We start from the raw sequence: 20,510 nt of genomic DNA on the forward strand, positions 1-20,510 counted from the left end.
CCTTAAACTGCACTTGTGGCAGCTCTATTAATCTTATTATATAATATTACTACAGTATTGTATTCAGAATTTCAGCTGTTGGCCAGGTAGAGGGGGTTTTTCGGACACCCCACCCCCCTGCGTTTGCCTCTGTTCCTCTTTTGGCTTACTCATTAACCCCCTAAACCTTCACTCCTCTCACGTGGTTCTGGAGCTTCTTTCTTGAACCTCAGGCTCATTCATACCCCTTTCACACCGCACAAATAACCCGGTATCGACCCAACATATTGCCGGGTCGACACGGGTCATCGTGCGGTGTGAAGGCGCCATGTCGGAAGTCCCGGGTCGCCTGACCCGGCAATTCAACCCGGGAATAAAGCAGTGTTATACCCGGGTTGAATAAAGGGTCAGGGGCAGTGTAAACGGGCTCCCGGGTCGATGCATCCGGAGACCCGTTTACTACAACAGGGAGAGGTGGTGCGGTGATGATCTCATCTCCCAGCTCTGCCTCCGCCCGCGCTGCCAGCTCCGCCCCTCGCTGCTATGGCAACCAGTCCAGCATATTGCCGGGTCAGTGAAGCCAGCAGCAGCGTCTAAGGCCGGATCCCACCCAGAAAGGACCCGTTTCCAATTCCCGGGTGGGATCCGGCATTGGCGGTGTGAAAGGGGTATCAATCTCATAGCAGCTGGATAAACTCAAACATTTCAGACTTGGGGGGAAATTTACTAAGCTCCCGATTTTGACCGAGATGCCGTTTTTTCATCAAAGTGTCATCTCGGTAATTTACTAAACACTAATCACGGCAGAGATGAGGGCATTCGTAATTTTTTGCAAGTCCAAGTAAAAAATTACGAATGAATACACCATCGGTCAAAACGCGGCTGTTTAAGTATGAATCTCGGTCATTTACTAAGAAGTGCAAAGCAAAAAACAAACAAACACTGCCGTGAAAAATTACAACTCGTAAAAAAGTGCTAAAAAAAAACAGACCTACTTTTTTTCCCCGTGATTGGATAGGCATGCAGGGATCCATGAGATCCGTGCATGTATATCAGTGGGAAGGGGTGGGAAAGTTGTTATTTTATTAAAAAAAATTGCGTGGGGTCCCCCCTCCTAAGCATAACCAGCCTCGGGCTCTTTGAGCCGATCCTGGTTGCAGAAATATGGGGGAAAAATTGACAGGGGTTCCCCCATATTTAAGCAACCAGCATCGGGCTCTGCGCCTGGTCCTGGTTCCAAAAATACGGGGGACAAAAAGAGTAGGGGTCCCCCGTATTTTTAAAACCAGCACCGGGCTCCACTAGCTGGACAGATAATGCCACAGCCGGGGGTCACTTTGATATAGTGCCCTGCGGCCGTGGCATCAAAAATCCAACTAGTCACTCCTGGCCGGGGTACCCTGGGGGAGTGGGGACCCCTTCAATCAAGGGGTCCCCCCCCCCCAGCCACCCAAGGGCCAGGAGTGAAGCCCGAGGCTGTCCCCCCCCATCCAATGGGCTGCGGATGGGGAGGCTGATAGCCTTTGTTGTAAAAGAAAAGATATTGTTTTTAGTAGCAGTACTACAAGGCCCAGCAAGCCTCCCCCGCATGCTGGTACTTGGAGAACCACAAGTACCAGCATGCGACGGAAAAACGGGCCCGCTGGTACCTGTAGTACTACTACTAAAAAAATACCCAAAAAAAGACAAGACACACACACCGTGAAAGTATAATTTTATTACATACATACACACATACATACATACTTACCTTAAGTTCCCACGCAGGTCGGTCCTCTTCTCCAGTAGAATCCACGGGGTACCTGTTGAAGAAATTATACTCACGAGATCCAGGGGTCCAGGCTCCTCGGGAAATCCAGGGGTAATCCACGTACTTGACAAAAAAAACAAAACGGTGTCCCGACCACGAACTGAAAGGGGACCCATGTTTGCACATGGGTCACCTTTCCACGAATGCCAGAAACCCACTTTGACTTCTGTCTAAGTGGGTTTCTTCAGCCAATCAGGGAGCGCCACGTTGTAGCACTCTCCTGATCAGCTGTGTGGTCCTGTCCTCACTGACAGGCAGCACACGGCAGTGTTACAATGTAGCGCCTATGCGCTACATTGTAACCAATGATGGGAACTTTCTGCTCAGCGGTGACGTCACTTTAGGTCAACCGCAGGGCAGAAAGTTCCCATCATTGGTTACAATGTAGCGCATAGGCGCTACATTGTAACACTGCCGTGTGCTGCCTGTCAGTGAGGACAGGACCACACAGCTGATCAGGAGAGTGCTACAACGTGGCACTCCCTGATTGGCTGAAGAAACCCACTTAGACATCAGTCAGAGTGGGTTTCTGGCATTCGTGGAAAGGAGTCCCATGTGAAAACATGGGGCCCCTTTCAGTTCGTGGCTCGGCTTTCCGTTTTCTTATTTAATGCAAGTACGTGGATTACCCCTGGATTTCCCGAGGAGCCTGGACCCCTGGATCTCGTGAGTATAATTTCTTCAACAGGTACCCCTTGGATTCTACTGGAGAAGAGGACCGACCTGCGTGGGAACTTAAGGTAAGTATGTATGTATGTGTGTATGTATGTAATAAAATTATACTTTCACGGTGTGTGTGTCTTGTCTTTTTTGGGGTATTTTTTTAGTAGTAGTACTACAGGTACCAGCGGGCCCGTTTTTCCGTCGCATGCTGGTACTTGTGGTTCTCCAAGTACCAGCATGCGGGGGAGGCTTGCTGGGCCTTGTAGTACTGCTACTAAAAACAATATCTTTTCTTTTACAACAAAGGCTATCAGCCTCCCCATCCGCAGCCCATTGGATGGGGGGGGACAGCCTCGGGCTTCACCCCTGGCCCTTGGGTGGCTGGGGGGGGGGGACCCCTTGATTGAAGGGGTCCCCACTCCCCCAGGGTACCCCGGCCAGGGGTGACTAGTTGGATTTTTGATGCCACGGCCGCAGGGCACTATATAAAAGTGACCCCCGGCTGTGGCATTATCTGTCCAGCTAGTGGAGCCCGGTGCTGGTTTTAAAAATACGGGGGACCCCTACTCTTTTTGTCCCCCGTATTTTTGGGACCAGGACCAGGCGCAGAGCCCGATGCTGGTTGCTTAAATATGGGGGAACCCCTGTCATTTTTTCCCCCATATTTTTGCAACCAGGATCGGCTCAAAGAGCCCGAGGCTGGTTATGCTTAGGAGGGGGGACCCCACGCATTTTTTTTAATGATTTTACAGTGTTTAATTTAAAAAAAAAAAAAAACCCCAGCACGGATCACACAGATCCGGCCGAGATTGATTGTAAAAAAAGTCGGCAGTGTTTTGCTAATCACTGCCGTAAAAATAGGTAAAAAACCACGAATGACATCGACATCGGAAGAAAAGAAAAACCCGAATACGACAGCTTAGTAAATCCATCGTAATCAATTCAAAAAGTTGCAATTTTACACTGTCGATGTCATTCGTGATTGAACTTGGACATGAATTTGGAAAATACGAATCTTAGTAAATGTACCCCTTGGTCTCAATCAGGAACGCATTCATGAAAATAAGCTTTTCCACAAGTGACTGCTCCCCTCGGGACACCTCAGGATTCCTGAGTCGCTGTGTTAAACACTTGTCCCTCAAGTCACTTCAGGAAGTTACCATGCTGCAAATTTTGTTTAATTTTTTTTTCCAAAATCTTTTTATTGAATGAAAAAAACATATAAAGGTACAATAGGCAACATCATGCTGCAATGTTTTGTCATAATCCAACCAAGTAATAACTGGTAACTATGGTCAGAAAATATTTAATGTTTTCTGAACACGTGTCAAAATATAATTATGTAGGAAGTAAACAAAGTATATTCATTTATTTTTGCACAAACGATGAAGGAAGTTATTTCCATGTAAAATTCAACAATGTCATGTTAACAGTAAAAACAAATCTGTTTTATTGTTTAGTAATATAGCATTACAGTATACTGTACATGCCCATCTGCTTTTGCCCATCCATTGAACTGCATTTTATTTTTATTTATTTTTTATTTATTTATTTATTATTATTATTTTTTTGGGGGGGGGGGTTGGGTTGTTAACAAAGGTCTAGTGAATTACTAAGAGAATACTGATTATGTTATGGTATTGCAAATGATGCAGTGATGCTGGTGTACAGTTAGCAATACATTTTCAGGGAACACTGGTGACATTTTGTTACCAGTGTTACAGGACACTACCACTGACAATAAGTCGTTAACCAAAATAAGGTGCTTTATTGGTGACCTTCTCTGCTTTTATACTTAAATGTCAGTATTGTTTTTGCATATAATTATAAATAGAAATGTATTAAATAATATGTTTATCACAAACAAGCAGGTCAAAAATTAAGATTAATTCTTATATATTGTAAACATTTTAAAGTAACAGTATACAGTAGGTTTACTGTACATAAGGTAATGAGGAGAACTTGGTGCAATAAAAGTAACATTTGTTGATTCTGTTAATGTTCTCAGACAATGCATACATCCTGTGCACTATGTAAGGGTTGTGTATGGGAAGTCAACACTCAATGGGGGAGATTCAATTGTTTGAAAAGTCAGTTGGGTGTCTGTTTTTTCCTATCTAATAGACAGGAAAAAACAGACACCTAACCGACTTTTCAAACATTTGAATTCCCCCCAATATGTCTCCAGAGTCACTGGTATGTGGCATCTTTAAAAATACACCTACACAGGTAAAATGCTCTAAGCATTGCACCTATTTCTGGATCCCGCCACCTGCATTGCAAGCTTCATAATAGTGGTGACAAAGTGTATATCTTTGTTAATTTAATGAACACTACAAAATTGATAGTTAATAATTATCATCACCATCATCATCATCATCACAACCAACAACAATAGTACTTATGTTACATTTCTCTAACGTCCTAGTGGATGCTGGGGACTCCGTAAGGACCATGAGGAATAGCGGCTCCGCAGGAGACTGGGCACAGCTAAGAAAGAATTAGGACTACCTGGTGTGCACTGGCTCCTCCCACCATGACCCTCCTCCAGACTTCAGTTAGAATCCTGTGCCCGGCCGAGCTGGATGCACACTAGGGGCTCTCCTGAGCTCCTAGAAAGAAAGTATATGTTAGGTTTTTTATTTTACAGTGAGATCTGCTGGCAACAGACTCACTGCAGCGAGGGACTAAGGGGAGAAGAAGCGAACCTACCTAACTGGTGGTAGATTGGGCTTCTTAGGCTACTGGACACCATTAGCAGGGCGCTGGGGGGGGGGGCGCCCTAAGAAGCAATAAATACACCTTGGCTGGCAAATATATCACAATATATAGCCCCAGAGGCTATATATGTGATAAATACCCCTGCCAGAATCCATAAAAAAGCGGGAGAAAAGTCCGCGAAAAAGGGGCGGAGCTATCTCCCTCAGCACAATGGCGCCATTTTATCTTCACAGTGCAGCTGGAAGACAGCTCCCCAGGCTCTCCCCTGTAGTTTTCAGGCTCAAAGGGTTAAAAAGAGAGGGGGGGGCACTAAATTTAGGTGCAATATTGTTTATACAAGCAGCTATTGGGGGAAAAATCACTCAGTTATAGTGTTAATCCCTGCATTATATAGCGCTCTGGTGTGTGCTGGCATACTCTCTCTCTGTCTCCCCAAAGGACTTTGTGGGGTCCTGTCCTCAGTCAGAGCATTCCCTGTGTGTGCTGTGTGTCGGTACGGCTGTGTCGACATGTGGGATGAGGAAGGTTACGTGGAGGTGGAGCAGAGGCCGATAAATGGGATGTCGTCCCCTGTGGGGCCGACACCAGAGTGGATGGATAGGTGGAAGGTATTATACGACAATATCAACTCCTTACAAGGCTGGATGACGTAAAACAGCTGTGGGACAGCCGGCTTCTCAGCCCGCGCCTGCCCAGGCGTCTTAAAGGCCATCAGGGGCTCAAAAAAGCGCCCGTTACCTCAGATGGCAGACACAGATGTCGACACGGAGTCTGACTCCAGTGTCGACGAGATTGAGACATATACACAATCCACTAGGAACATCCGTTACATGATCTCGGCAATAAAAAATTTGTTACGCATTTCTGACATGAACCCAAGTACCACATAAAAGGGGTTTTATTTTTGGGGAGAAAAAGCAGCCAGTGTTTTGTTCCCCCATCAGATGAATGAATGAAGTGTGTAAAGTAGCGTGGGTTCCCCCAATAAGAAACTGGTAATTTCTAAAAAGTTACTGATGGCGTACCCTTTCCCGCCAGAGGATAGGTCACGTTGGGAGATATCCCTTAGAGTGGATAAGGCGCTCACACGTTTGTCAAAAAAGGTGGCACTGCCGTCTTAGGGTACGGCCACCTTGAAGGAGCCTGCTGATAAAAAGCAGGAGACTATCCTGAAACACACTCAGGTTATATACTGAGACCTGCAATCGCCTCAGCATAAATAGTGCTGCTGCAGCGTGGTCTGATACCCTGTCAGATAATATTAATACTCTAAGACAGGGAAAATAGTTTGCTAACATAGAGCATATTAAAGACGTTGTCTTATATATAAAGGATGTACAGAGGGATATTTGCCGGCTGGCATCCAGAATTAATGCAATGTCCATTCTGCCAGGAGGGTATTAGAAACCCGGCAGTGGACAGGTGATGCTGCCTATAAAAGGCACATGGAGACAGGTGCGGTAGGGGCGCGTCTCGGGAACTTCAGGGACCAGTGGGTTTGCCCACAGGTGGATCCCTAGGTTCTGCAAATAGTATCACAGGGATACAGGCTGGAGTTCGAGGCGACTCCCCCTCGCCGTTACCTCACCTCAGCCTTGCCTGCTGCCCTCGGAGAAAGGTAGTACTGGCGGCAATTCACAAGCTGCACTTCCAGCAGGTGTAAATAAGAATTTACTTACCGATAATTCTATTTCTCATAGTCCGTAGTGGATGCTGGGACTCCGTAAGGACCATGGGGAATAGCGGCTCCGCAGGAGACTGGGCACAAAAGTAAAAGCTTGAACTAGCTGGTGTGCACTGGCTCCTCCCCCTATGACCCTCCTCCAAGCCTCAGTTAGGATACTGTGCCCGGACGAGCGTACATAATAAGGAAGGATATTGAATCCCGGGTAAGACTCATACCAGCCACACCAATCACACCGTACAACCTGTGATCTGAACCCAGTTAACAGTATGATAAACGAAGGAGCCTCTGAAAAGATGGCTCACAACAATAATAACCCGAATTTTGTAACAATAACTATATACAAGTATTGCAGACAATCCGCACTTGGGATGGGCGCCCAGCATCCACTACGGACTATGAGAAATAGAATTATCGGTAAGTAAATTCTTATTTTCTCTAACGTCCTAAGTGGATGCTGGGACTCCGTAAGGACCATGGGGATTATACCAAAGCTCCCAAACGGGCGGGAGAGTGCGGATGACTCTGCAGCACCGAATGAGAGAACTCCAGGTCCTCCTCAGCCAGGGTATCAAATTTGTAGAATTTAGCAAACGTGTTTGCCCCTGACCAAGTAGCTGCTCGGCAAAGTTGTAAAGCCGAGACCCCTCGGGCAGCCGCCCAAGATGAGCCCACCTTCCTTCTGGAATGGGCTTTTACAGATTTTGGCTGTGGCAGGCCTGCCACAGAATGCGCAAGCTGAATTGTACTACAAATCCAACGAGCAATCGTCTGCTTAGAAGCAGGAGCACCCAGCTTGTTGGGTGCATACAGGGTAAACAGCGAGTCAGATTTCCTGACTCCAGCCGTCCTGGAAATATATATTTTGAGGGCCCTGACTACGTCCAGTAACTTGGAGTCCTCCAAGTCCCTAGTAGCCGCAGGCACCACAATAGGCTGGTTCACGTGAAACGCTGAAACCACATTTGGGAGAAATTGAGGACGAGTCCTCAATTCTGCCCTATCCGTGTGAAAAATCAGGTAAGGGCTTTTATAAGATAAAGCCGCCAATTCTGAGACACGCCTGGCTGAAGCCAGGGCTAACAGCATTACCACCTTCCATGTGAGATATTTTAATTCCACAGTGGTGAGTGGTTCAAACCAATGTGATTTTAGGAACCCCAAAACCACATTGAGATCCCAAGGTGCCACCGGGGGCACAAAAGGAGGCTGTATATGCAGCACCCCTTTTACAAACGTCTGGACTTCAGGCACTGAAGCCAGTTCTTTTTGGAAGAAAATCGACAGGGCCGAAATTTGAACTTTAATGGACCCTAATTTTAGGCCCATAGACAGTCCTGTTTGCAGGAAATGTAGGAAGCGACCCAGTTGAAATTCCTCTGTAGGGGCCTCATTGGCCTCACACCACGCAACATATTTTCGCCAAATGCGGTGATAATGTTTTGCGGTTACATCCTTCCTGGCCTTTATCAGGGTAGGGATGACTTCTTCTGGAATGCCTTTTTCCTTCAGGATCCGGCGTTCAACCGCCATGCCGTCAAACGCAGCCGCGGTAAGTCTTGGAACAGACAAGGTCCCTGCTGGAGCAGGTCCTTTCTTAGAGGTAGAGGCCACGGGTCCTCCGTGAGCATCTCTTGAAGTTCCGGGTACCAAGTCCTTCTTGGCCAATCCGGAACCACGAGTATAGTTCTTACTCCTCTCCTTTTTATGATTCTCAGTACTTTTGGTATGAGAGGCAGAGGAGGGAACACATACGCTGACTGGTACACCCATGGTGTTACCAGAGCGTCCACCGCTATTGCCTGAGGGTCCCTTGACCTGGCGCAATATCTGTCCAGTTTTTTGTTGAGACGGGACGCCATCATGTCCACCTTTGGTTTTTCCCAACGGTTTACCATCTCTTGGAAGACTTCTGGATGAAGTCCCCACTCCCCCGGGTGAAGGTCGTGTCTGCTGAGGAAGTCCGCTTCCCAGTTGTCCACTCCCGGAATGAACACTGCTGACAGTGCTATCACATGATTCTCCGCCCAGCGAAGAATCCTTGCAGCTTCTGCCATCGCCCTCCTGCTTCTCGTGCCGCCCTGTCTGTTTACGTGGGCGACTGACGTGATGTTGTCCGATTGGATCAATACCGCCTGACCCTGAAGCAGGGGTTTTGCTTGACTTAGGGCATTGTAAATGGCCCGTAGTTCCAGAATGTTTATATGAAGAGATGTTTCCATGCTTGACCACAAGCCCTGGAAATTTTGTCCCTGTGTGACTGCTCCCCAGCCTCTCAGGCTGGCATCTGTGGTCACCAGGATCCAATCCTGAATGCCGAATCTGCGGCCCTCTAGTAGATGAGCACTCTGCAGCCACCACAGAAGAGACACCCTTGTCCTTGGCGACAGGGTTATCCGCTGATGCATCTGAAGATGCGATCCGGACCATTTGTCCAGAAGATCCCACTGAAACGTTCTTGCATGGAATCTTCCAAATGGAATCGCTTCGTAAGAAGCCACCATTTTTCCCAGGACCCTCGTGCACTGATGCACTGACACCTGGCCTGGTTTTAGGAGATTCCTGACTAGCTCGGATAACTCCCTGGCCTTCTCCTCTGGGAGAAACACCTTTTTCTGGACTGTGTCCAGAATCATTCCTAGGAACAGGAGACGTGTCGTTGGAATCAGCTGCGATTTTGGAATATTTAGGATCCACCCGTGCTGACGTAACACTAACTGAGATAGTGCTACTCCGACTTCTCACTGTTCCCTGGACCTTGCCCTTATCAGGAGATCGTCCAAGTAAGGGATAATTAAAACGCCTTTTCTTCGGAGAAGAATCATCATTTCGGCCATTACCTTGGTAAAGACCCGAGGTGCCGTGGACAACCCAAACGGCAGCGTCTGAAACTGATAATGACAGTTTTGTACTACAAACCTGAGGTACCCTTGGTGAGAAGGGTAGATTGGGACGTGGAGATAAGCATCTTTGATGTCCAGAGACACCATATAGTCATTTTCCTCCTCATACATGTCGACACAATCGTACCGACACCCAGCACACACACAGGGAATGCTCTGATAGAGGACAGGACCCCACTAGCCCTTTGGGGAGACAGAGGGAGAGTTTGCCAGCACACACCAGAGCGCTATATATATATAGGGATAACCTTATATAAGTGTTACTCCCTTTTATAGCTGCTGTTTATAATTTAGCTGCCAATAGTGCCCCCCCTCTCTCGTTTTTACCCTGATTCTGTAGGGACTGCAGGGGAGAGTCAGGGAGCCGTCCTTCCAGCGGAACTGTGAGGGAAAATGGCGCTTGTGTGCTGAGGAGATAGGCTCCGCCCCTTCACGACGGCCTTATCTCCCGCTTTTTTCTGGAAAACTGGCAGGGGTTAAATACATCCATATAGCCCAGGAGCTATATGTGATGTATTTCTTTTGCCATCCTAAGGTATTTCTGTTTTTTTTTATTGCGTCTCAGGGCGCTCCCCCCCAGCGCCCTGCACCCTCAGTGACCGGAGTGTGAAGTGTGCTGAGAGCAATGGCGCACAGCTGCAGTGCTGTGCGCTACCTTAGTTGAAGACAGGAACGTCTTCTGCCGCCGATTTCACCGGACCTCTTCGTTCTTCTGGCTCTGTAAGGGGGCCGGCGGCGCGGCTCCGGGACCCATCCAGGCTGAACCTGTGATCGTCCCTCTGGAGCTAATGTCCAGTAGCCTAAGAAACCCAATCCACTCTGCACGCAGGTGAGTTCGTTTCTTCTCCCCTTAGTCCCACGATGCAGTGAGCCTGTTGCCAGCAGGACTCACTGAAAATAAAAAACCTAAAATAAACTTTTACTCTAAGCAGCTCAGGAGAGCCACCTAGCATGCACCCTTCTCGTTCGGGCACAAAAATCTAACTGAGGCTTGGAGGAGGGTCAAGCTTTTACTTTTGTGCCCAGTCTCCTGCGGAGCCGCTATTCCCCATGGTCCTTACGGAGTCCCAGCATCCACTTAGGACGTTAGAGAAATCTAGGTACCCCTCCTTCAACAAGGCCGGGTTTACTATTCCAAAATGTTGTGGTACCGAAACCAGACGGTTCGGTGAGACCCATTCTAAAATTGAAAGCCTTGAACACTTATATACGAAGGTTCAAGTTCGAAATGGAATCGCTCAGGGCGATTATTGCAAGCCTGGAGGGTATCACTGGACATCAAGGATGCTTACCTGCATGTCCCTATTTACCCTTTTCACCAGGAGTACCTCAAAATTGTGGTACAGGATTGTCATTACCAATTACAGACGTTGCCGTTGGTCTGTCCCCGGCACCGAGGTATTTACCAAGGTAATGGCCGAAATAATTATCCCGTACTTGGACGATCTCCTTATAAAGGCGAGGTCCAGGGAGCAGTTGTTCGGCGGAGTAGCACTATCTCGGGAAGTGCTACAACAGCACGGCTGAATTCTGAATATTGCAAAGTCGCAGCTGGTTCCTACGACGCGTCTACTGTTCCTGAGTATGGTTCTGGACACAGAACAGGATAAAAAGGGTTTCTCCCGGAGGAGAAGTCCAAGGAGTTGTCGTCTCTAGACAGAGACCTCCTAATACGTATACAGGTGTAGGTGCATCAATGCACGCAAGCCCTGGGAAGGATAGTAGCTTCTTACGAAGAAATTCCATTCGCCAGGTCCCATTCAAGGATTTTCCAGTGGGATCTGTTGGACATGTGGTCCGGGTCGCATCTTCAGATGCATCGGCGGATAACCCTGTCTCCAAGGGCCAGGGTGTCGTTGTTGTGGTGGCTGCAGAGTGCTCATCTTCTAGGGGGCCGCAGATTCGGCATACAGGACTGGGTCCTGGTGACCACGGATGCCAGCCTTCGAGGCTGGGGGGCAGTCACACAGGGAAGAAACTTCCAAGGCTATGGAAAAGTCAGGAGATTTCCCTACACATAAATATTCTGGAACTAAGGGCCATTTACAATGCCCTAAGTCAGGCTAGACCCCTGCTTCAACACCGGCCGGTGCTGATCCAGTCAGACAACATCACGGCGGTCGCTCATGTACACGACAGGGCGGCACAAGAAGCAGGATGGCAAAGGCAGAAGCCACAAGGATTCTCCGATGGGCGGAAAATCATGTGTTAGCACTGTCAGCAGTGTTCATTCCCGGAGTGGACAACTGAGAAGCAGACCTCCACCCGGGAGAGTGGGGACTTCATCGAGAAGTCTTCCAAATGATTGTACACCGTTGGGAAAGGCCACAGGTGGACATGATGGCGTCCCGCCTCAACTAAAAGTTACAAAGATATTGCGCCAGGTCAAGGACCCTCAGGCGATAGCTGTGGACGCTCTGGTAACCCCGTGGGTGTACCAGTCGGTGTATGTGTTCCCTTCTCTGCCTCTCTTACCCAGGGTAATGAGAATAATAAGAAGGAGAGGAGTAAGAACTATACTCATTGTTCCGGGTTGGCCAAGAAGAGCTTGGTAACCAGAACTCCAAGAAATGATCTCAGAGGACCTATGGCCCCTGCCGCTCAGACAGGACCTGCTGCAGCAGGGGGCCTGTCTGTTTCAAGACGTACCGCGGCTGCGTTGACGGCATGGCGGTTGAACGCCGGATCCTGAAGGAAAAGGGAATTCCGGAGGAAGTTATCCCTACGCTATTTAAAGCTAGGAAAGAAGTGAACGCTAACCATTATCACTGCATATGGCGGAAATATGTTGCGTACTGTGAGGCCAGGAAGGCCCCAAAGGAGAAATTTCAGCTAGGTCGATTTCTGCACTTCCTACAGTTAGAGGTGACTATGGGCCTACAATTGGGTTCCATTAAGGTCCAGATTTCAGCTCTATCGATTTTCTTCCAAAATGGAACTGGCTTCACTGCCTGAAGTTCAGACATTGTCAAGGGAGTGCTGCATATTCAGCCTCCTTTTGTGCCTCCAGTGGCACCGTGGGACCTCAACGTGGTGTTGGGTTTCCTAAAGTCACATTGGTTTGAGCCACTCAAAACCGTGGATTTAAAATATCTCACGTGGAAAGTGGTCATGCTTTTGGCCTTGGCTTCGGCAAGGCGGGTGGCAAAATTGGCGGCTTTGTCATGCAAAAGCCCCTATTGGATTTTCCATATGGATAGGGCAGAATTGAGGACTAGTCCCCAGTTTCTTCCTAAGGTGATATCAGCTTTTCACTTGAACCAACCTATCGTGGTGCCTGCGGCTACTAGGTACTTGGAGGACTCCAAGTTACTGGACGTAGTCAGGGCCTTGAAAATGTATGTTTCCAGGACGGCTGGAGTCAGGAAGTCTGACTCGCTGTTTATCCTGTATGCACCAAACAAGATGGGTGCTCCTGCTTCAAAGCAGACTATTGCTCGCTGAATTTGCAGCACAATTTAGCTCGCGCATTCTGTGGCTGGCCTGCCGCAGCCTAAATCTGTAAAAGCCCATTCCACGAGGAAAGTGGGCTCTTCTTGGGCGGCTGCCCGAGGGGTCTCGGCTTTACAACTTTGCCGAGCTGCTACTTGGTCAGGGGCAAACACGTTTGCAAAATTCTACAAATTTGATACCCTGGCTGAGGAGGACCTTGAGTTCTCTCATTCGGTGCTGCAGAGTCATCCGCACTCTCCTGCCCGTTTGGGAGCTTTGGTATAATCCCCATGGTCCTTACGGAGTCCCCAGCATCCACTAGGACGTTAGAGAAAATAAGATTTTACTCACCGGTAAATCTATTTCTCGTAGTCCGTAGTGGATGCTGGGCGCCCGTCCCAAGTGCGGACTGTCTGCAATACTTGTATATAGTTATTGTTAACTAAAAGGGTTATGGTTGAGCCATCTGTTGAGAGGCTCTGTTATGTTCATACTGTTAACTGGGTATAATATCACGAGTTATACGGTGTGATTGGTGTTGCTGGTATGAGTCTTACCCGGGATTCAAAATCCTTTCCTTATTGTGTCAGCTCTTCCGGGCACAGTATCCTTACTGAAGTCTGGAGGAGGGTCATGGTGGGAGGAGCCAGTGCACACCAGGTAGTCCTAATTCTTTCTTAGCTGTGCCCAGTCTCCTGCGGAGCCGCTATTCCCCATGGTCCTTACGGAGTCCCCAGCATCCACTACGGACTACGAGAAATAGATTTACCGGTGAGTAAAATCTTATTTTTTCTCTATAGTATATTAATTGGAGCTGGGATAATAACCGTTATTACTACAAGGAAGGTCACGGAGGGTGGGACTTTCTCTAGCCAATCCTATTACAGATTTCCCTCCGCTACCTTTTAGCATTTGGAAGTCTTATTAGGACAGGATGGGAACTATAGCAACACAGAACTATGCTCTAATGTTCCCTTTCGTAAATAGGGTTATGCAGCTTTTTTACAGGGACTTCACTGTGGGCTTTTGAATGTATCAATGACCATATAAACAGTATGTGAAATAATGTAGTTTTACTAATATATATTTCTCCAATTGTGTTTTATAGGTTGGAGCAGGACATTGAACAACTAGAAAGTGAAGAATCTATTATATCTGCCAAAGAACAAATCCTGAGAGAAAAGCTAAAAGAAACTGAAATATCATTTGTAGATTTGCAAAAGGTATACTATTCTCTGTATTACTAGTAACAATGAAACATATATGGGCACCTCTGTAGCATTCCATCAAGCAATTCGAAAACAGTTTGAGGCATTGTTTAAAATGAAGAGAAAGTAATGCTGGGGTACACACAGGCTGATATATCGTCCGTTGATGTCTATCACAGACATATCGCGTTGGCCCTGCAGCAAAGCCGATTGCTGATGTATCTGCAGATATATCAGTGCATTGTGCTGTGTGTATGAGTGGTACACTTGCTGCAAAAGCCGACAATGACTGGCATCACAAGTAGAAGGGCACATGTAAATGCCCGCCCAGTTGTGATATCAGTAACAACACATCAGGCAGACGATTGGTAAGTGTGTATGCACTTACCGACCGTCAGATAGGTCAGCGGGCCAGACAGACGGCCAATCTGTTGGCCAAGTATGTACCCAGCTTTAATGTTTTCTGAAATAACTATGCATCTGTTGTTCAAAAATGAGCAACAATCCAGATAAGCATGTAATTGGGATATCTTAGATACAAACCTACATACAGAGAAACACTGTGATGAATATAGCATATACAAATAAACAAAGAGAAAAAGGTCTCCAAAGAAAGAATTTCCATACAGAGTACATTAAAGGCAAATCAATTAGTCATAAACGTGCATCAAAAGTTATAAGCATGTTAATAATTACCTGTATAATACTTTTAACCCCGACTGCATTGCCCTTTCTAGAGATGGGTCACATAAGCTCTCTAATTCTGTGTGCAGCAGTGTACATTCTTGTCCCACTTTTCTCATGCTTCTGAATAAGTATGCCTGCATGGTTTGAGTTCAAGCGTAGGAGTGATCCTGGTACTCAGAGCTGTAACTAGACTTTTTGTTGGTGCCCTGTGCCAGAGAGAGAATTGGTGCCCCCCGCTCCCCCCCATTTTTTTAAGTAGGGACATAAGGCGCCCCTTTCCCATGAGGCATGACAAGATTGAGCCCAGAGAAAGCCTATGTATAACGTTACAGACAGGCGTCAAGCACCATATTAGGTCGTCAACAGTCCTGAAGAAACTTTTGAAATAATAAAACTGAAACGTTGACAACTTGTAACGGTGCTAGACGCCTGTCTGTAAGTCCAACGAGTGCCACCTGCATTTTTCCTATACCTGATATATATATATATATATATACACACACACACACACACACACACACACACACACACACACACACACACACACACACACATATTTTTAGACCACTTCAACAAATGGATTTGGACACAAATCCTCTGTATACCACAGTCATGCACTTGAGAGCTTGTTGTTGTTCAGTTACAATGCCCTTTATTATATACCACATTTCAATATACTGCCATACCCAGGATTCAGACCTGTAACCTGTTTAATTCTAATCAAACACCCTACTCATTGACCTATTTGATCCTGCATAAAAACTATGAACACTATATGACGCTACTGGTACTTTGTAAAAAAATAATCAGCATTGCAATTGAGTAGATATATGTAGTATGCAGCCACACACTACATAGATCTGCTCAGCCGCAATGCTGATCATTTTTTCACAAAGTACCAGGTAAGCTTCAAATACTTAGAATTCAAATACTTAGAATTCGCTCAATGAATAGATTGTCTGACTGCGATACCACAGGCAATGGGCTTGAATCCTGGGTATGTGTTAGGGTCTCCTGCCCTGTGCTGCCACGTCGTCATGGCAACCGGGAGACAAGTGCTAGCGGAGTAACCTTAGCGCAGCTGATACTCCGGTTCGGGTCTTTTGCTGTGCAGTGGTTATAGGCTCTGTGCATGGCAGGGGATCCGGTGCTGGTTTTTGTGCTCACAGTCTGTGAGGTCTGAGTGGGGCGTGGACAGCACCTGCTTTATAAGGCCTCTTTTCAGGGTAAGCAGATGCTGCTGAATCTTTGTTGGTTAGTCAGTTTCTGAAAGTTAGCCAGTACTGTGTAGCTTTGTATTTGTTTGTTGCTTACTGCAAATAGGCCTGGGGATTTGGTATTACACTCTGCCAATCCAGACCTAGCAGTAAGACTGGAGTCAGTCGTTTAGCTTGCTGGGGTTCTGTTACTACTCTGTGAACTTAGCAAGTTTGCGGCTGTATTCTAAGACTTGCCTGTCTAATCCTGTCTCACTGTGCTAGGTGTCAGGGGTCAGTTTAGTGGCAGTAAACCGAACCTGTGCACTGCAAGTGAGAATTAGGATTGTGGAGAATCTCCTTGTGTCTATCATTCCATCTCTGACCAAGGAGTTTACTGCCACACCCGTTGGTAACCCTTTAGGGTTTTGCTGTTGCCCTTAGCAACAGCATTTCGGGTTTTCTATGTATTAAAACACAACATCTTGCTTTTCACATCTGAGCAGTTCTAATACAAGGGAGATACCCAGTTCCTTAGCCTCTGGGCTTCTCTGTTCACGTTGTGTGTATTTTGTTGCCCTACCACCTTCTGTGTACGTTATGTCATATTCCCTAGTCTGTCTGTGAGTCCATTTGTTTTGCATAACAGTTCAAACACCAGTACATTCCTGCAGGCACTGGAGTGCATAACAGTCCTGACACCAGTACTTTCCTGCAGGCACTGGTGTGCATAACATATTCAGCAGCCCAATACTCCTGTTGAAATTTTGTGGGAATATGGAGCATACCCCTCAAAATACGTTGCAACAGGTGGTTGATCAGGTGCAGGTCCTGACTCAAAAATGTAATGATTTGTCCATTAAAATGCACACCTCCCAGGCTGCTGGCGGAGCTCCCGCAGCAGCAGCACCTGCAGGGGTTAAGGAGCCGAAAGTAAATCTCCCGGATCGTTTTTCTGGAGATCGCTCGCAGTTCTTTTGTTTCAAGGAGAGCTGCAAGCTATACTTCCGGCTTAGGCCTCAGTCTTCTGGGTCGGAGATTCAGCGGGTGGGCATAGTGATTTCCTTGCTACAAGGAGACCCACAGGTCTGGGCATATGGGTTGCAGCCTGACTGTCCGTCGCTTAAAAGTGTTGATGCTTTTTTTACGGCACTGGGCATGTTGTATGATGACCCTGACAAGACGGCCTCAGCCGAGGCTCAGATTTCGATCCTTAAGCAAGGGCGAAGGCCAGTTGAGGTTTACTGTACGGAGTTTCGGAGGTTGGCCCATGATACCCAGTGGAATGACCCAGCCCTGAGACACCAGTACCGAAGAGGTCTTTCTAACCAGATAAAGGACCAACTGGTACAACATCCCTTGCCTGATAGCTTGGATCAGCTCATGCAGTTATCCATCCGGGTGGATAGACGGCTGAGAGAGCGTAGGCTTGAAAGGGAGACTGAGATTTCCTTCCTTCCCAAGGGAACCTCAGACTCTGAGGAATTTTCCGAGGAGCCTATGCAGATTGGGGCTACCCGCCTCTCCTCGCGTGAGAAGATGCGGAGGAGACAGCAGGGGTTGTGTTTGTACTGTGGGAATAAAGGTCATGTGGTAGTATCATGCCCAGAAAAGCCGGAAAACTTCAGGGCCTGAGGGTGATGGGAAATATCCTGTCAGGCCAGAAGTCAGAATTTCCCAAGAAGACTTTTATCATTCCGGTGACCTTGAAGATCCTCGGTCAAACTGTCAAGACTGAGGCCTTTGTGGACAGTGGGGCCGACGGGGTTTTTATGGACCGCCAATTCGCCCTGAAACACTCTGTTCCCTTAGTACCCTTGGCATCGGAAATTGAGATTTGTGGGTTAAACGGGGAACCATTATCCCAAGGTAAAATTACCTCTTGCACTAGCCAGATTTCTTTGTTTATTGGAGCCACACACTCTAAAAAATTGTCCTTTTATGTGACTGTCTGTACTTTTGCCCCATTGGTGTTGGGGTTACCCTGGTTAAGGGCCCACAATCCTCAATTTGACTGGGTCTCTGGGGAGATTCTTAGTTGGAGTACTGATTGTTTCAGGAGTTGCTTGAGCCTTCCAGTCAGGTTCTCGCAGCTAAGTTTGCCAGGATTGCCAGGGTGTTATGCAGATTTTGCGGACGTGTTCTCCAAAAAAGTTGCAGAGGTACTACCTCCCCATCGCTCCTATGACTGTGCCATTGATTTGTTGCCAAATGCTAAGCTTCCCAAGAGCAGGTTGTACTCCCTGTCACGTCCTGAGACTCAGGCTATGGCAGAGTACATTCAGGAGAACTTGGCTAAGGGATTTATCAGACCTTCACAGTCTCCAGTTGGGTCGGGGTTCTTCTTCGTGGGTAAAAAGGACGGTTCGTTGCGACCCTGCATCGACTTCAGGGAATTGAACCGTATCACGATTAAAAACTCATACCCACTGCCTCTCATTTCGGTCTTGTTTGACCAGCTTCGTACTGCCACCATTTTTTCTAAGATTGACCTACGCGGTGCGTACAATCTAATCCGAATAAGAGAGGGGGATGAATGGAAGACTGCCTTTAATACCCACTCGGGGCATTATGAATATTTGGTGATGCCTTTTGGGCTCTGTAATGCCCCGGCAGTCTTCCAGGATTTCATGAATGATGTGCTCAGGGAATATTTGGATAGATTCTTAGTTGTATACTTAGATGACATCCTAATCTTCTCCCATTCCCTGGAGGAACATCGGAAGCATGTACGCTTAGTCCTCCAGAAACTCAGAGACCACCGGCTTGGGGCGAAGCTGGAGAAGTGCGAATTTGAAGTTCAGCAAATCGCATTTCTAGGATATATTATCTCCCCAGAAGGTTTCCAAATGGAGGGTTCCAAGGTACAGGCAGTCCTGGATTGGGTGCAGCCCACTAGTTTGAAGGCGCTTCAGCGTTTCCTGGGCTTTGCGAATTTTTATAGACGATTTATCGCTGGATTTTCGTCTATAGTGGCGCCCTTGGTGGCACTCACTAAGAAAGGGGCGGATGTTGCTCACTGGTCTTATGAGGCTAAAGCGGCTTTTGCCCGTCTCAAAAGGGCATTTGTTTCGGCCAAGGTGCTGCGACACCCAGATCCAGAGCGTCCTTTTGTGGTGGAGGTGGATGCCTCTGAGATGGGTATTGGGGCAGTGCTTTCTCAGATGGGAGTGTCAGATAATCGCCTTCATCCCTGTGCTTACTTTTCCCGTAAATTTTCGCCTGCCGAGATGAATTATGACGTGGGTAACCGGGAATTGTTGGCTATTAAGGATGCACTCGAGGAGTGGAGACACTGGCTTGAGGGGGCTAAGTTTGTGGTCTCAATTCTCACTGACCATAAGAATCTGGCATATTTAGAGTCAGCGAAGCGTCTCAATGCCAGGCAGGCACGATGGGCTTTGTTTTTTGCTCGCTTTAATTTTTTGATAACATATCGCCCTGGGTCAAAAAACATCAAGGCTGATGCGCTCTCGCGGAGTTTTGCTCCAATCCAGGAGACCACCGAGGAGCCGTTGCCCATTGTTTCCCCATCATGTATTAAAGTGGGCATTACCCAGGACCTCTTATCATTAGTCCTTAGAGCACAGGAGCAGGCTCCTCCAGACCTTCCGGTAGGTCTTTTGTTTGTGCCTCCTAGGTTAAGACAGCGAGTGTTCCTGGAATTCCATGCCAAGAAGTCTGCAGGTCACCCGGGTATTGCCAGAACTCGGGAGTTGCTATGTAGGGCGGTGTGGTGGCCCTCGGTGGCTAAGGATGTGGATCAGTGGGTTCGGGCATGTGACATCTGTGCCCGAAATAAGACTCCTAGAGGGGTTCCTGTTGGCCCACTACATCCACTCTCTATCCCATCTAAGCCATGGACCCACATTTCAATGGATTTTGTGGTGGACTTGCCCAAATCCTCGGGGATGACAGCCATCTGGGTTGTCGTTGACAGGTTTTCGAAGATGGCGCACTTCGTTCCACTGGTTGGGCTGCCATCGGCCAGACGCCTGTCTGAATTATTTATGCTGCATGTTGTGCGTCTCCACGGGTTGCCACTTGATGTGGTCTCTGACCGCGGATCCCAGTTTGTGGCCAAATTCTGGAGGGCATTTTGTTCCGATCTCCAGATTTCTGTCAGCTTGTCGTCGGGCTACCATCCGCAGTCTAATGGGCAGACTGAAAGGGTGAACCAGTCCTTGGAGCAGTTCCTCAGGTGTTATGTCTCCAAGTGTCAGACTG

At 47.5% G+C, this 20,510-nt stretch overlaps 1 protein-coding gene and 1 long non-coding RNA gene across 8 annotated transcripts in view; one reads left to right on the forward strand and one right to left on the reverse strand.

Moving 5' to 3' along the window:
- The window catches only part of PALM2AKAP2 (PALM2 and AKAP2 fusion), a 761,359-nt gene that overhangs the window by 406,146 nt on the left and 334,703 nt on the right, over positions 1-20,510 (forward strand). For all 7 annotated transcript variants that reach the window (XM_063914265.1, XM_063914267.1, XM_063914268.1 and 4 more), the window contains one exon: positions 14,301-14,415. In XM_063914265.1, coding sequence (XP_063770335.1) covers positions 14,301-14,415 — 115 coding nt within the window. The remainder of the gene's footprint in view (positions 1-14,300; positions 14,416-20,510) is intronic.
- Positions 1-20,510, reverse strand: part of LOC134900845 (uncharacterized) — a 218,013-nt gene that overhangs the window by 37,147 nt on the left and 160,356 nt on the right. The window lies entirely within an intron of this gene.

Source organism: Pseudophryne corroboree, chromosome 1, assembly GCF_028390025.1.
Source record: "Pseudophryne corroboree isolate aPseCor3 chromosome 1, aPseCor3.hap2, whole genome shotgun sequence".
Taxonomy (NCBI): domain Eukaryota; kingdom Metazoa; phylum Chordata; class Amphibia; order Anura; family Myobatrachidae; genus Pseudophryne; species Pseudophryne corroboree.